The sequence below is a fragment of the Lutzomyia longipalpis genome, chromosome 4 (assembly GCF_024334085.1).
Source record: "Lutzomyia longipalpis isolate SR_M1_2022 chromosome 4, ASM2433408v1".
Classification (NCBI taxonomy): domain Eukaryota; kingdom Metazoa; phylum Arthropoda; class Insecta; order Diptera; family Psychodidae; genus Lutzomyia; species Lutzomyia longipalpis.
In genome coordinates this window covers 7063826-7079535 of record NC_074710.1, presented here as the reverse complement: position 1 = coordinate 7079535, position 15710 = coordinate 7063826, and the positions used below count along the sequence as shown (strand labels likewise).

Sequence of the window (15710 nt, the reverse complement as noted above, 5' to 3'; positions counted from 1 at the left end):
AGTGGAAAAGAGGCAAACTCACCTGATTGAACGGTGGTGTCGGGCGGGGGCTGAGTTTTGGCGGCACATCTGGGTGCCAGGAGGCAGTGATAGAGGCAGAAGTAGACTACGGCAATGATGGCTGCAGCAATGGCCATACCGCGGTAGACGCATTGCAGCGATGCCAGCGTATTGCCGGACTTGACTAGACCCAAAAGGGCACCGAAACTCTTACCCAAGCAGAAGTAAGCTATCACGGGTAGAGCTTGGGCTGTTGCAGTTAAACGTCGTGGCATCAGGTGTCGCATGTACATAACAATGGTTGCCCATGAAAGTCCAAGTGTTACCGGTTCCATGGCTTCCATGAGAAGTGTCCACCATGGTTCATCGAGAATAGCTAGTCCAGTGTAGCGGAGAATGTAGACACTAAAGGCTCCAATGAGGATATTTGAATGGCCACAGAAATCAACGATTTTCTCAGCATTCCACAGTACCGGAATAGCCGGGAGAGCTCCAACAGTTAAGGTTAGTCCTACAAGTAGATCTGATCCAGTTATCCCTTCTCCGGCAAGCTCAATAATGTGCCACGCTTGGTACGAATCAATTGCACTCCAGAAAATTCCCAAAACTATGGTAACAAAGAGTAGCGCCCCCGTTTCCGGGGCATACTTCCGTATTGCTGACATTGGAATTGCCAGCATGCCACTCTTGGTGTGCCACCACCATTCGGGTGGACTAAGTGGCATAGCGGTGGCAAGGAGGATTACAAGAGCCGCAAGAACCATGAGGGAAACAAATACAATGAAGGGGATGAAGTAGATTGGAATATCAGCTGGATGCCCAATAGCTCCCATAATTGGAGCAAAGATTGCCCATCCCAGTGAACCCCATGCCATTTGACGACCAAAGTCTCCACGACCTGATGAAGTTTCCCTCGTTGCAATGACAATGGCTGCATTTAGGAGGGCTATTGCAGCCGTGGGGAAGATATCTGCTACACTGCGAATTATTAGGTACATCCAGAAGGTTTCTGACGGATTGCCAATTACCTGGAAGGAAAAATGAGTTAAGGATTAGGCTCAGAAATGTTCGAAGCTTAGCAAGAAAATCCTTCTTACCTTGATGCACTGACTCTCAGCTAGGACGCTTCCTGGATTATCGTAGGGATCGTGAACTTCACACTCAACCATTGGCTTGCATTTAGTTGTATTCTTATAGAGCTTCATGTAGGTAGCCTGAGCCGGTGGGATGTGACAACTGAAACCATCCAATGGGTATCGACACCATTCAGCACTGTGCGTCTCATTTTCCTTATTTGTTGCACTATGCAGGGTTGTCTGGATACTTATTGACTTGGTGTCTTCAGTGTAGACATGACAGATGGTTGTATCCGTAATTTCTCCTTCGGGTGTCTTTCCCAGGCACAGATGCGGTGGTTCTACAAATACCTGCTCAACGTGAACATTCCGTCGAAGTCTCTCAGCTAGGGTTCCTTCGTAGTTAGCTCCGTCGTCGTAGTTATCGTAGTCTGCTTCGGAGGAGAGGCTCTCAGTTAGAGCCTGTGGTGCTCCATGTGTCCATGGGTTGTAGAGCTTCTCAAATTGGCTGGGTTTTTGGCATGTGTACGAGCAATTTGTGAGAATGAGTGAACCAACTTTAGCTTCATCCCAATGGTAGCAGGATCGTTCTTCGCTACAGCGCTCCTGGAAGATTTCCGCCCCCTTGGAGTCACAGGCAAAGCTAACAAGTGGCCGTCGAGCCTCCCATCGTTGACACGGTGGCACAGCTAGGAGGATTGCGTAGAAAATGGCAGCAAAGATCATCGCCAGAGCTATCATGACGCGTAAATATCGGCCAGAGCCTGAATTCTTCCCACCAGCCATTCGATCTGCAAGGATTCCCGCCACCAGTGGACCCAGGAGGGATACAAGGGGCGCAACTATTGAAACTATCCTTGATTCTTCATAATTCAACCCCGTGGCGACCATGTGAAGTGGCAAGAAGGGATATATGCAGCCAAGGCCTGAATGAAGAAAATAAGTCTCACGTTAACACCAAGTTTGCTAAAGAGAATGAAGAATTCTTACCGCCAAAGAATATAAAGAGAACACATTTCAGTGATATTAAATTTTTATTGATGCGTGGCTTCTTCTCTGTCGAATCAGCCGTTTTGACCACCATCTTGAATTTGAAGGCGTCCTTTCAAGTTCCCAGCAGTTAAGAAGAAAAATCAATCGTCTCTCTTGTGGAGATGTAGCAGCAACAGCCAACGAACTGAATATGCCGTCAACCAATAAAACATACAACGATACGTCCTATTTCCATTATTTTCACCTGAAAGGTCAAAGAGGAAGGAAAAAAATTGTTAAACTTTATTCACAGTTTACATAGCAAAACCTACATTAACTATGTCAAAGAGGGTGCGTTTGCTCGTGTATCAATTTCCCAATGAGAGCTAATGGAATTATATATAGATCTACAACTGTCTCATGCAGCTTTATGTGGGTGATTCCATGTGGAAACAGGAAGGACGTGGAAATGGAGAAAGTGGCTGGTTTACACGCTAAAAGCTGACCTCATCGCGGACTTTCCCAATCAAACGACACAACATCCTTGAGCATATCAGCTCGCTGAGTGAGGGGATGGGTTCAACGATGTTAATACTAATGTAGGTCATCGCGGAAAAATTCTGCGCAACAATAGGGTTGTAAAATTTGTGTGTGTGTCACAGTTCATCATTAAAATTGCGTAAAAATTACGAAGACATTTCTTTGAGCTTTATTTTATAGCCCCAAATGAAAGTTTTATAGAGAAGAAGAAAATTATGAGTTTTATATGAGAAGCATGAAGATAAAGCATAAAAAATTGATCAATACTGTTTTATTTTAAAAAAAAACTATTATTTAATTTCGAATTCCGATTCTCTAAATTATCGTTCTTAACTTAAAATTTCGTTAAAGATAAATAAAGAAAAAATTAAATTTTGTGTAAAATTAATGGAGAATTAAGGAAAAATTAAAATTCTTCCAACAGAGAGGAGGAATCAACTTTCATTACACTAGAAAAATCGTTCATTATTCGAGATTTAAACCTCATGACTGAAGAGGCTATTAGACGATTTTTTTTCATTAGACCAAAAATATATTTTTGTGCCTATTTTGCGAACTTCTCTGAGGCACGTGCTCTCTTTTACTCTTTCAATAAAAATTCTTGTTTAATTTCAAACAATGCGAATGCCATAAATTATGATCATTTCCCAAATCCACCCTATTTTTTTCAATTAAAACTTCAATTTAAAACTCTTGAAATTCGTTTGAGTATCTCGCGCTATGTTGAAACAATTAATAAATCTGGATTTCCCTTGGGATTTCCTCAATATCTTCCATTCGATAAAAATTCAAATAAAATTTTACAGAAAGCTGCGAAAACTGATATATCTTCTTTAGAAAATTTTGTCATTTGGCCATAACATTATGTCAGTGAACTCCAAATCAACAATTTCTTGGCATTAGTTCAATAATGATAGCAATTTCCTGGGCATTTCGTGTGTTTTTGTGTGTCTCAAGATCACAGGGCTTGTGTCCTTTTCCTCATCTTTCGGGAAATGAAAGAGAAAATTCAAAAAATGAAGGTTCTTTCCACGCCTAAAAATTATTCATTGACAGCCTTTAGAAAATATGCGCCAAAATTTCTTCTCAACATTTCCGCACTCGCCACATGCTAGAGGGGATTCCTCCTTCATGAGTGATGAGGGATTTGAGTAATGAAAAGGGCTGATTTTTCTTTTGAAAAAAGAAAAAAACATTTTAACACTCATTGAAAATTTTTCCTCTAACACACATCTTGAGATGTGAAAAAAGAAATGCTGTCATCGTTGCTCATTCTGCGTGAGGAAGAGCGACCCAAAGAGACGCCTTCACAATTTCGTGGAGTCTCTCCTATAATTAGCACGATAAAATCGCCCATCTGCAAAGTCATAATAAACAGGATGGGATTTTTTTTCACCCAACAAACACGCACGAATCAATTTAGAAAGAATATCATCTAAACCCGTCTTCACCGACCAGAGAATGCGAACCACATTGAATTGCTTTTGGGTTGTCTTCTCAAAGTATTCTTTGGTTTGTACCAAGGGGCATTTATCTGATAAATATTGTGAATTTTTTTGCCTAATGTAGCGCTTTTAGCTGGTACGCGCCACATAGGGGTTGTGAGCAACTCCCTCAGTAACCTCTGACTCTCTGGTCCCTAAGGGTCAAGGTAAGATTAATGGTAAACGTTAATTATCACACTCTTCATTTCTCTTTTAATGTTTGATTTTAATTTTAAGAATTTTAAAACTCTTTTCTACCATTTCATGTCCATTGTAACGTCTGATGCTTCTTTGTAAAAGTTTGACATGTATTTTTTAACGTTTTCATTTTTTTTTAATATTTAACGATTTTTTATGTAACTTTTAGGGGAATGTGGCTTAATTCGGTTCGGACCTCCAAAGATCCGCGCAAAATGAGAAAAAAATGGTATAAAATAAAAATCAATATTCTTTAATTTGGTACCATTTTGAAGCCCATTTAATGCTCTTTTTACTCCCATAACTTTCTACATTTAAAGTTTTATGAGTTTTGAGATTAATTTGAAATGATTATTTTTTTTCTAACGTTTAATATGAAAAGGATAAATGCAAATTCATTTTCTAAATTTTTAATTTAATTTTTCAGCATGAAAATAATTCTATTGAATTTCTAAAATCTAAACTTCCGGGACTTTTAGGGGTTGTCTGATCACCCAAACGTCCACCTTAGATGAACTCACTCTAAGAGCAGGTTAACATTCATTGGATAGTGAGTCAGGGCATTACACGAATACTTCCGAATATTAGTGAATACATATTCCGAATGAAATTCATGGTATTGGAATAATTATTCCGAATAATTCCCATAAATTCCATCCAGATAAATTCCCCTTGCTTCTTTGGACCGGCTTCTGGGGCCATTGGCTGTACATTCGGATGATGTCAGCATACGCGATTCATTTTTTTCTCTCACCACTTTTTGGGCCAAGCAATCGTGCGGTCAATTGAATTTTGTATGCGCGCAGAGATACTTTGGAATATGGATTATGTTGTATGCTGTACACATATGGCAGATCTGTCAGGCACAACCATGAAGAATAATTTATATTGGGTCTCCTCTCCTTTAAGTGAAAAGGCGTAAAATACTCCGGTCGATCAATCACTTCTCAATTACAAATGGTTTTTGCGCTCATTCCTCCAAAGATTCTTCTATCTTCTTCAAGAAGAAGAATAAGTTCTTCAATGACTTTCTTCTTTTAAATTTTTTTTCTCCCAAATCATGCATTGAGTGGGAAAGTGGGAGAAATTAGAGGGCATTTCCTTATCTAAAAGCAAATTTTCAATTTGCCCACAGATGGAGAGGAAGAGGAAATACCCAACAAGCAATTTGTTTACGTTGATTCTTGAGTGTTGTGTTAGAATAATAAACAGGGAGAAAGCTTCTATGAGCGTAGTAAAATGCTCGAGATTTTTTCTTTCTTGAAGCTAAAAATAGTAAATTGTTTTTGGGATCATTTTAGAATTTAGCACATATTGAGATTTAATTAAATGCCAGAAGGAGAAATCTCTTCAAACTGTAGCAAGAGACATAATATTATTCTTGAGGAGTTTCTTTTTAATATTTTATTTAAATCTTTAAATAGTTTTTTCTTAAGATGAAAGACCACCATGGGAGTAAATCATTGTGTTCATTTTAAACAGAAGAAAATACAAAACGTTTCTCAACCTACACAGCACACATAGTGTTCATTTTGTCTCTTAATTGTACGTTTAATTTATATGAATTTACTGAAATGCTTTTAATCTTGCTCTTCTAATCACTCAACTACTCTTGAGTGTGGAAAAAATGATGTATTATCTATGTTAATCATAACTCGAGTCAGTTAAATGATGACATGTTTGCGCCTTGGTCATTATTCAGTGTCAAAGAAATCTTTCTCACACTCACTTGGCCACTGAGTGGGGACCCTCAGAAGGGTTTTTTAATACAAATTTCAAGAGCACAAAGCGGTGGTCCAAAGCAAATTTTAAAAGAGACACGAAAAATTTATCAATTAACAAAAATTCCTTCATTAATATTCATAAAACAGGATCTTTAATGTCACAAAAAAAGTAAATTTAATGTCATTTAAATTCATTTTAATTCTCGTCTGCCTTCGAGCAAAAAAAAAATCTCCGAAAGTGCCCTAAAAAATCATCAAATATTGTCCCCTAAAAACACGCGGAACGACCGAGAAAAAATCGAGGGGCTAAATGTTATAAATTTTCACTCTATATGGTGTCAATGGCAGTGTTGATTCGCTATACGTTCACTATTTTGTGGCAAGAGAGCAGGAGGGATTATACCGAGTAGTGCGTGTTAAGTAAGTAAATTAATTACGGGAAATAAAAAGTATGTACGCAACGCTCGAGCCTTCAGGAGTCCCCCCAACATACACGCGGGATCCTCGATGGACGCTTTTTTCCTTTGCCTTCTCGGTGACCACATTTTATTGGAGTGTGTTATGTTCTAAACATGAAAAATACGCCCAAGTCACGCATTTAGTCACTATGGAAATTTATATCTCGCACAACACAATGCGTGGTGTGTGTAAATAAAACCAGCCAAAGAATAAGCCTGAGAGACTCTGCTAAGTTTTATTTCTCTATGCTCTCATGTTATTTCGGGTGGCTTCCACAAGGGTTGAAAGCATCATAATGCTCATGTTTTAGGGGGCTAATCATACGCAAATTAACCAAATGCATTTCGTGATATAGGGGAACATGGGGCAATTTGTTAATTTTAATTGTGAAGTATATTTTCCTTGGTATGTACTGAGAAAATATTTTAATTTTATAATGACGACTGTCTTATAGGAAATTTTCTGGGCTACAACTTTGTCTCACACGATTTCTTTCTATCTCAATGGGAAAATGCATTTTCAGTCCATTTTCCGAACCTTGCGATATAACATTTTGCCCCAGTTACCCCTAATAAAATTGAATCGTTGAATTTGAAAAGGGAATTATTCTACTTCTTTTTGTTCAAAAATTCAGTTAATTTTTAAGCAAATTGAAAAGAAATTTTTCAAATTTTTTTCGTCCGTGAATAAATTTTATAGAACTTTTTTCTCGGAAGATTTGACTCCTTCATCAAGATTTGAATAAATTAATTAATTGAAAGTGTTTGAAATTCATTGAAATCTTAGAATTTCTTTTTTTCATACATTCTGCATAATGTCCTTCGCATTAATTCTTTCGAAGGAATTAATTAAAATTTCCATTGATACATAATTCTTTTATAGAAAACACATAAATTATATTGAAAAAAAAAACATATTTCCATGAAATTCACGCCCATAGAGAGGAAACTTGAGGAAATAAATAATTCTTAATTAAAAAAGAACTCCAAAAATATGCTAATTTTATCGAAATCATTTGCAAAAATCAATTTTCATTAATAAAGGTAGCGAGATATCTTTCTTCGTGACCTCTCCGGATCGCCAGGAGGGAAATGTTACTGAAAAATGAAGAGAATGTGACGACAGAGAGTTCCATTCCTTCAGCCACAAACGCACTGTGATAGATTCCAAGTTGGGTTTTACAAGAAGAGAGGGAAAAAAAAACTCCTCAATTGCCCTATTGTTGAATCTTTCTCAGTTTCATAACTTGGCATCATCATCATACTTTATGTGAAACATACGAAGGAGTTATATTGAAGAGAATATGATCGAAATATGAATACTAAAGTGGCTGCATGCGAACGTGCTTCCTTCTCAAAAAAATAAAAACTCTGCTCGAACAACACTCACAGATTGTACAACACCCGCAAAGCCCATGGAGTGACATTCTTCTCCTCCAAAGCTGCGCAGCAAGTAAATTCTTCTATAGCACAAGTAATTTAATTTTATTGCTTAACCATATGGAGGAGAATATATTAAGCTTCTCACAGTGCTTCTATTTTCATACTTAACGTATGTAAGAGTGGGAAGAGTGAAAGATTTTGTCTTGTTTAAATTGATAAATGTGCAAAAAAGAACTCTTTGAGGAAGACTTAAATGACTTCATTAGTAAAATGTTGAGAATTCATCATTTTTGGGTACATTTTTTCCCTTATTCTTTAATGCCTTATTCGCATGGTATTTACGCTCTTCTAGAAACATTCTTATTTATGTTTCAATTATGTTGTTTGAATTATTAGAAATTATTGCCAAGATGAAGAAACAGATGAGATAAATTTTATTTAAAAAAAATGCCGAAAAAACGTACAAAAATTTGTGCTCAAAGGTACTACAGTCATACCCCGCTCAATCAAGTCTCTGTTAAACTCTTCTTCTTCTTCTTACGTATTAAAATTAATGGGTCAGAAGAGTTTAACCAAGACTTGTTAAGCGGGGTGTGACTGTATATAAAATAAAGTTTTGTAATTCATACTAAAAGATCAATCATATCAGTCAGTTCAGTCACCCACCTCTGTTAATTTTTATGACATCAAATTTTTCATCAAGAAACGTCTCAAATTTAATTAAATTCCACCCAAAATCTCATAAAAAACATCCAATTTATTTTATTATGCAACGAAATATCAAAAGATTGCCAATATTTCAGGTTTTTATGCAAACTTTAGCAGCGCACACAGTGCTTCTGTGAAGTCATTCTGAAGTCAATTCAGAAGAAACTTTTTATGAGAGAAGAAGCTCAAAAGATTCACAGAAAATTAACAACAAACACAAAATTTACTAAATACTAAAAATCAATTTGGGAATTGGTCGTAAATACTCAATTAATAAACCTGTCGAACCATTGCCGGTATTTTCAAATAGGTTTATTGCAGCAGCATCTTTTCTCGCGCCAATCGCCAATGCAAATAGGCGTTTTTATAGGGGAGGCTGTGTGGGGATTAGTCATCGCACGATCACACCGCCTAGTCAAAAATACATAATGTTGGTGTAGGTATGTGTTTTGTGATAAACGCATTGCTCGAATACTTCAAAAATATATTTCACAATCAAACTTATGTATTTTCCCATTCGCGTAAACAAGTAATTTCAATAAATTTCACTGTAATCGCCTTTTGGCTCATATAATGTGGCGCAAATGCGTGTGGAAAATCAAATAATATGTATTGAAAAATTATCAGTAAAGAATAGAAAATGGGAGAAGGAGAAGAAGAAGTATAGAATTGTGGTGAAAAGTGTATGAGATGGCATAAAATAAAATTCACTCTTTGCCCCAATTCTGTCAATTTTATTTATGTTCGACATTTTCTTAGCATCTCCCATTCTATCGTACACAATAAAATGTTTATATGCCGCATCAAAGAGGGCAACATCACTTTCCGCTTTATATAATACACCAACTATAAGAAGAAAATTATTCCCTCGTGATACGAGAGATCAGAAGAAAATTCTTTATAGATGAGGTCTCATTGAGGAGATCGTTGTACATTGCAGAGAGGAATTAATGCGATGAATTGTGCGGGTGTTTTGTGATGTCTCTTGGCAACATTTCTCTTTTGCCGCATTGTTGTTCATTAAAAGTACATTAAAAATAAAATAATAATTCTATTGCCATGGGAAGAAGGCAAGACTCTCGTGAAAAGTTTCCTCAATGTAGTTACAAACAATCTCACTCATTATGTTACGCATGTTAAGTACATTTTAACGAAAATTAATTGAACAGATGATGAGCTAAGACAACATCGGTATAGAGCTGTGCGATGGAAATTTATGATGAGAAATTCCTTCGCAGACTGTGTGGAATAATATTTAATTCGTGATTTTCTTTAATTTTTCTTATTTCTATCGAAAGAATTGAGAAAATATCTCTCACAGTTCTGAAAATATGGACAATTTTCCATCATTCCTTTACATTTTTTCCTAAGTTTTCCTTTCACTTTGACATTTTTTTTCATCAAATTCTAATCTCTTTATCTAATGGTAGTTGATGTAGAAGAAAGAAAAAAACCTTAATAAGCTGTAAAATTTATCTCAAATTAAATTCGCTAAAGAGATTGTCTAAAATCTCTTTAGTAAATGATGAAAGAGAGGCCACTGATTTTTTTGTCAAATGTGACACGTTTCTGATCACCAATTATCGTCATTTTATGGGATTAAAACCAACCAAAACTTAAACGGTCTGTTGTCCAAAAATAAACTTTCATTTCTCAACATTTTTTGGCTTTTTTGGTTTTTTTTTTGAAAATTTGCATAAGATGTGAATAAATTCGTGTGATATCACCAACAATTAACGCAACTATGGAAAATATGGAAGAATGAGGCATCTCATTTGCATTTCACATGGTTTGTGTTTTTTTTTTCGTGCGACCGGCAAAGCTCAAGGTCGCTCTTGGTTAAGAATTTTTCCTCAAATGGTAATTTGGAGTCGTTTTTTTCGCACTCCCTGTGGCATTGAATTTCTCCCGATAAAATAGTTGCGAAGAAGTTAAATAGCTTAAGGGAATACGGTCGGTGGCTCATAACAGCTCTAAAGATGGGAAAAATAAAATTTAAGTGAATGACTTTGTGTCGATTAAACACTTAAGAAGTGTTTAAGATGTGCCGAAGAAAATGGAGGTTTAAAAGGGAATTAAAACCGCGCGAATGGGATTCTTTAAAATTTATGTTACAAAGAAGTATCAGCATAATCCTGTTATACTTCTTACCAACACTGTGGTGCAATAGATAGAGTCATCAGTTTGTACCGAAAAAGACATCGGTTCGAGTACAGAATAAGGAATTAAAGAATTGTTTTTTTTTCATCATTAAGGCATTAAATTTACAAGACTTAAATCTTAACAAGACATAAAACGTCACTCTTTAAGAGTTTCGTGACTCATAAATTAAATTCCACATTGAAGAATTTACGGTTTAAAGTGAAAAGCGAAAGCTCCTGAAGGCAAATTTGAATATTCTTATGCTTGTTGAGCTCCTCATGCTGTGAAACAATGGACAAATTCTATTTTTAACACGTAAATCACCGTCAATTAATATTGCCACATACACTTCATTAGACGCTGATCACTTTCCGCTTCCGTGGATAGGCAACGTGAGAATTTTTAGATATAACCAGCATTCAGTGTTGCTGTCTTCGGGTCTTTGGGATTAAAATGAGGTGTACAATGTTGGAAGATATACAACATATGTATATATGTATTTATGGTTGGTATGGATATAGTGACGATTAAAGCTTTCAATTTATCCATTGTTTGGGTATCACGTAATCGGACAAGCATGTGGTCGCTCTGCTATGTATTCCATATAACACATAGCAAATTATCATGATGACACTTTTCCTTTTTAGCATCGATCCGTGATCTCAAGAAGTTTATAATCTTTTATACCAAAACCCACGCCCATCAATTTTGCCTCCGAAACAGTTGCCAACGAATTAAACTGCAAAACGCGAGAAGCGCGGGCTTTTGATTGAGCACCATACCCATTCCAATATAATGTTACTTAACTCCCATAAAAAAAACATTGTTGTTTTACTCCGCACAGACAACAAGTGAAGAAATTCGTTTAACAGTTAACCCATCGCAACAATGCACTTCTTGAAGGGAGATGAAAGAAGAAAAAAGAAGTCGATGAAGAAAATTGATTATCGTGGATCTTTGATGAAGAACCCGTTTCATTCTTTTTACCTTTTACGTGAAAAATTTCTTCTCTCCACCAACTGGAAGTTCACATTTCATGAATTGTTATACATTTTTTAACATCAAGAGAAACGATAATTAATTATTTTTTTCACAAATCGCATTCAGGTGCGTGCCTCAGAAGAGCGATGGATTCCTCTGTTACATCTCGCATAGAGTATTCCAACTCTCCTTAAGAGACGTTTGCATTTGAGAGACGTGATAAAAAGTAAACAAACACGGTAGCAAGAACCTCGTGGTTTGTTATTATAAAGCTGGAGCAAAAAAAAAGACACGCTTCTCTGCGAAGATTTTTTGTTGTTACTAAAACAACGACTTTTTTGCACGTTAATTAACTTACGCGAAATGCGGTTTCTTCATGCTTAGAAAAATATATCTACACATAATTTAGTTCCAGTTCGTCATGGAAGAGGAATGAATTGTTAAAATTGAATTATATTTATGCCAAATTGGTTTATTTAAAACAATTTATTAAATAAAAGGATGCAAAGTCACAAATATTTGAATTTAAGAAAGAACAGAGTCAAGAAAGTTGAATAAGGACTTAGAAAAAGCTCGAAATATCATATTTCTCAACGCGATAGAGTAAAATGGGGTCTGAGAAGAAAATGTAGGTCGGAAAATTTCCATACATTCCAGGAAAAGCTTCATCAATTAAAAGATTCCTTCCCCATATGTATTTATCCTTGTAAAACAGAAATTATTGAAAAAAAAAATTTCTGTTCTGTTAATCGACTCCTTATTTGAGCCTTCTTGTAGTAAAATATTTCAAGAAATTATTTGAATCAAACAGCCCATTATCATTTTATTAATAAATTTTCATTTTATTTGATTAAATTTACAGAACTGTTGGAAATGGGTTAAAGCAACAACGTGATTTCAATGAAAATATATGAACACTAAATACTATTTTAAAATTTGTTCCAACTACAAATTGCAAACTTCAAAAACATATCGTTTCAGTTGCTTCAGTACATAAATTTTTATTAGTTCACTCGACTATTCATAAAGATTCTCTTTTATTCTTGCAAAATATACTTTAAGACTGCGTGGGTTAGTCTCATTAGAATTCTCACAAAGTTCTTTAATAAACTCTTTTGAGGAATATTTTGCATTTTACAAAATTAGTTCGTAAAAAAGAAGACACGGAAAGAACTTTAAAATTAACTTTATGCAAGACGAATATCGACAGATGGATGTCAGGTTTCTTATGTACATAATTTATTTTTTCAAACCCCTTTTTTTAATACATATTTTTGCAAACCATTCATTGGAATTTCGCAAAACAACACACACACGCATTAAGCATTGGACGTGAGGGCAGGAGCAAAAAAAAGAAGCATTAAAACTCCATTTACTGCCGTGTGCCATATGACTTCATCTAAAAATATTGCAGCATCATTTAAAAATAGCATCGTGGAGCAAATGTCGTGTATTTTTGTAAAAACAATCTTCATTATTATTGATGATGATGTCACAGCGTGCATATAGCATAACCTTTGACTTTTGCAATCGTTTTAATTCATCATATTCCGTCAAGATTACAAAATGCATTCATTTTTAATATAATGTGCTTTGTCTCACAGCTCGAAAAGCCGGAAGATTTACTTTATCAAATTTATGAGCGCCATCCACGTGACCTGGGGTTTACTTTTCACCCCTTATGGGATTTTTGGGATGTGCCTCAGGCGGGAAACCCTCTAAATGATGTGAATTTTAGTTAATTAAAATATCCCAAATCCAATCGTTGGTGATGTATGTTTGCCCAACAGATTGCAACGGCTTGAACTCCCCCATTCGCATATGGAGGAAGAATATTCCCCCCTAATGCTCAAAATGCGAGAAGTTAGCCAATTTACTTCCCATAAACGAGATGTAATCGATTTTCATAAACCCTCCGGTTATGAATATAATACAATTTTATGAGCTTAATGGGAATAAGGGGTTTCCAACTTCTTCTAAAGCTTGAGAAATTCGCATAGAAATTCTTATTTTATGCATTAATTTATTGGAAAATTGTTAATAAAAATTGCAAAAATATCTGAGGTTAATCCTTTGAGGTTCTTTGGCTCATGCGTAGAACTAAACATGAAACATTTTATTTTCTCGAGTTTTAAAGAATTTTATTTGATTTCCAAGTTTTAAATGTGTTGAAGTTACGTAAATAAGGACAAATAAGTAGGTAGTATTAACTGAGAAATAATTTTTTCAGGTTTGGGTCTACGTGAACCAAAGAATGCAATAGGATTAACAAGAATTTCATATGTCACTGATGAAGACGGAAAGAAAAGTCGAAAGGTCTGAATTCTTCCTGTTTTACTTTTTATTTTTATTTCGTGCTAGATGTTTTTATTTTTTTCTTTAGAATTTAATTCAGAGCCATTAACAAGGTTCCTTAATTAATTTTCTACAGGAAGAAATGTACTGGTAAGCTGACCAAGCTTACGGGAGCTGTGTTTCTTTCAGTGTACCAATTTTGTGAGAGCAAACTAGAACGCGAATCAGTTTAAATACGTGCAAAGTCGGGAAAAGTTGAAAAGTCATCCCCCAAGAAATGTTTGGAAGGCCATATCTTGAGAACGGATCCATAGATTTTCATAATTTTTTTTTTGTTTGAAAGGTCTTGAAGTCAGCTATAACATATCGAAAAATGAAAAAAAATTATGTCGCCATTTTCGAAAAATTCGAGTTCGAAATTTTCGAAAACTTTGTTTTTGATTGTAGCGCCTCTTGCGGTCATTTCTCGAAGTTGCAATGTTCTAGACATTTGTAGGGTTTCTCGAAACCTTTCATTTGCGCTTGAGTTGATCAAGATCGGACTTGTAGAACCCGAGATATGACATGCCAACTTTGGAAAGCTATATCTCGAGAACGGATCCATAGATTTTCTTCATTTTTGGCATGGAGCTAGATAATATGGTCAGCTATAACATATCAAAAAATGAAAAAAATTTATGTCGTCGTTTTCGAGATATTCATCGAAAACTCATCGAAAATTTTGTTTTTGATTTTTGGCCCCCTAGCGGTCACTTTTGAAACTTCGGATGTTCTAGAGAGTTGTAGGGTTTGTTGAGATCTTTCATTTGACCCCGGGTTGATCAAAATCGGTCAAGCCGTTTTCGAGTTATGGTCGATTTTCGATGAAAAATTGTGGCGGCCATATTGACTAAACGGCTTGACCGATTTTCGAAAATGAGGTATCGTTGGAAAGGTATTGATGGCCCCTACAACATATCAAAATTTCAGCCCTCTAGCTATAATAGCGGCTGAGATATAGCGAAAACAAAATTTTGTGGTTATTCAAAATGGCGGACGGAGGGGAGGGGAGGTGGATTTGACCTCATAATCGGATGTCTTCCGGTCGATATTTAAACTTTGCCGTTTACCGCAAGTCTCTATCTATCACCGTTCTCTTGCAATTTAGCGTTAGGTTCCGGCCGGCCGGACGGACGGACGGACGGACGGACGGACGGCCGGAAAAAATTTTTTTTTGGCGCATACGTTTTTTGGAATGTGGGGACCCTAATTCGTGCTCATCCCAAGTTTGAGCCCGATCTGACGACTTTCGATTTTGCTCGGTACACAAAAGCTGTGTCTGAAAGAAACACAGCTAAAATAATTTTTCTAGGTTCAAAAAAATATAATGTATGTTGACTTCTTTATTATTTTATTAACTTAAATTGATAAGAAAATCATCCCATATTTCATTAGTCCTTTTTCATTATATATTTTGGTTAAATTACTTTGAAATCTAACTTTGAGTTAAATAATGCAAATGATTCACACAACGAACAAACCTATTGTATTGACTTCGAGTCAATACTGTAGCTAAAAATCACATTTAAACTCAATACAGCGGCATTGCCAAAGAACAAACCTTTCGGCACGTTCTTTTTAATTTATTTCTGCGCATAGAGAATATGTCGAAAAAAAGTGTTAATAAATTGGGGGCAGAGTGTGTGTGCGTGGTCCAATCTCAAAAGTCAAAAAGATACGCTTGACGTCACCACAACCTCAACAGGTGGA

The 15710-nt window shown here is 35.8% G+C and overlaps 1 protein-coding gene across 5 annotated transcripts in view; it reads right to left on the bottom strand.

Annotated features, from left to right (window-relative positions):
• Positions 1-15710, bottom strand: part of LOC129795946 (uncharacterized) — a 29033-nt gene that overhangs the window by 6959 nt on the left and 6364 nt on the right. For all 5 annotated transcript variants that reach the window (XM_055837518.1, XM_055837521.1, XM_055837519.1 and 2 more), the window contains exons 2-4: positions 2067-2313; positions 1098-2002; positions 23-1028 (exon numbers count right to left, since the gene is read on the bottom strand). In XM_055837518.1, coding sequence (XP_055693493.1) covers positions 23-1028; positions 1098-2002; positions 2067-2160 — 2005 coding nt within the window. In that variant the 5' untranslated portion in view covers positions 2161-2313. The remainder of the gene's footprint in view (positions 1-22; positions 1029-1097; positions 2003-2066; positions 2314-15710) is intronic.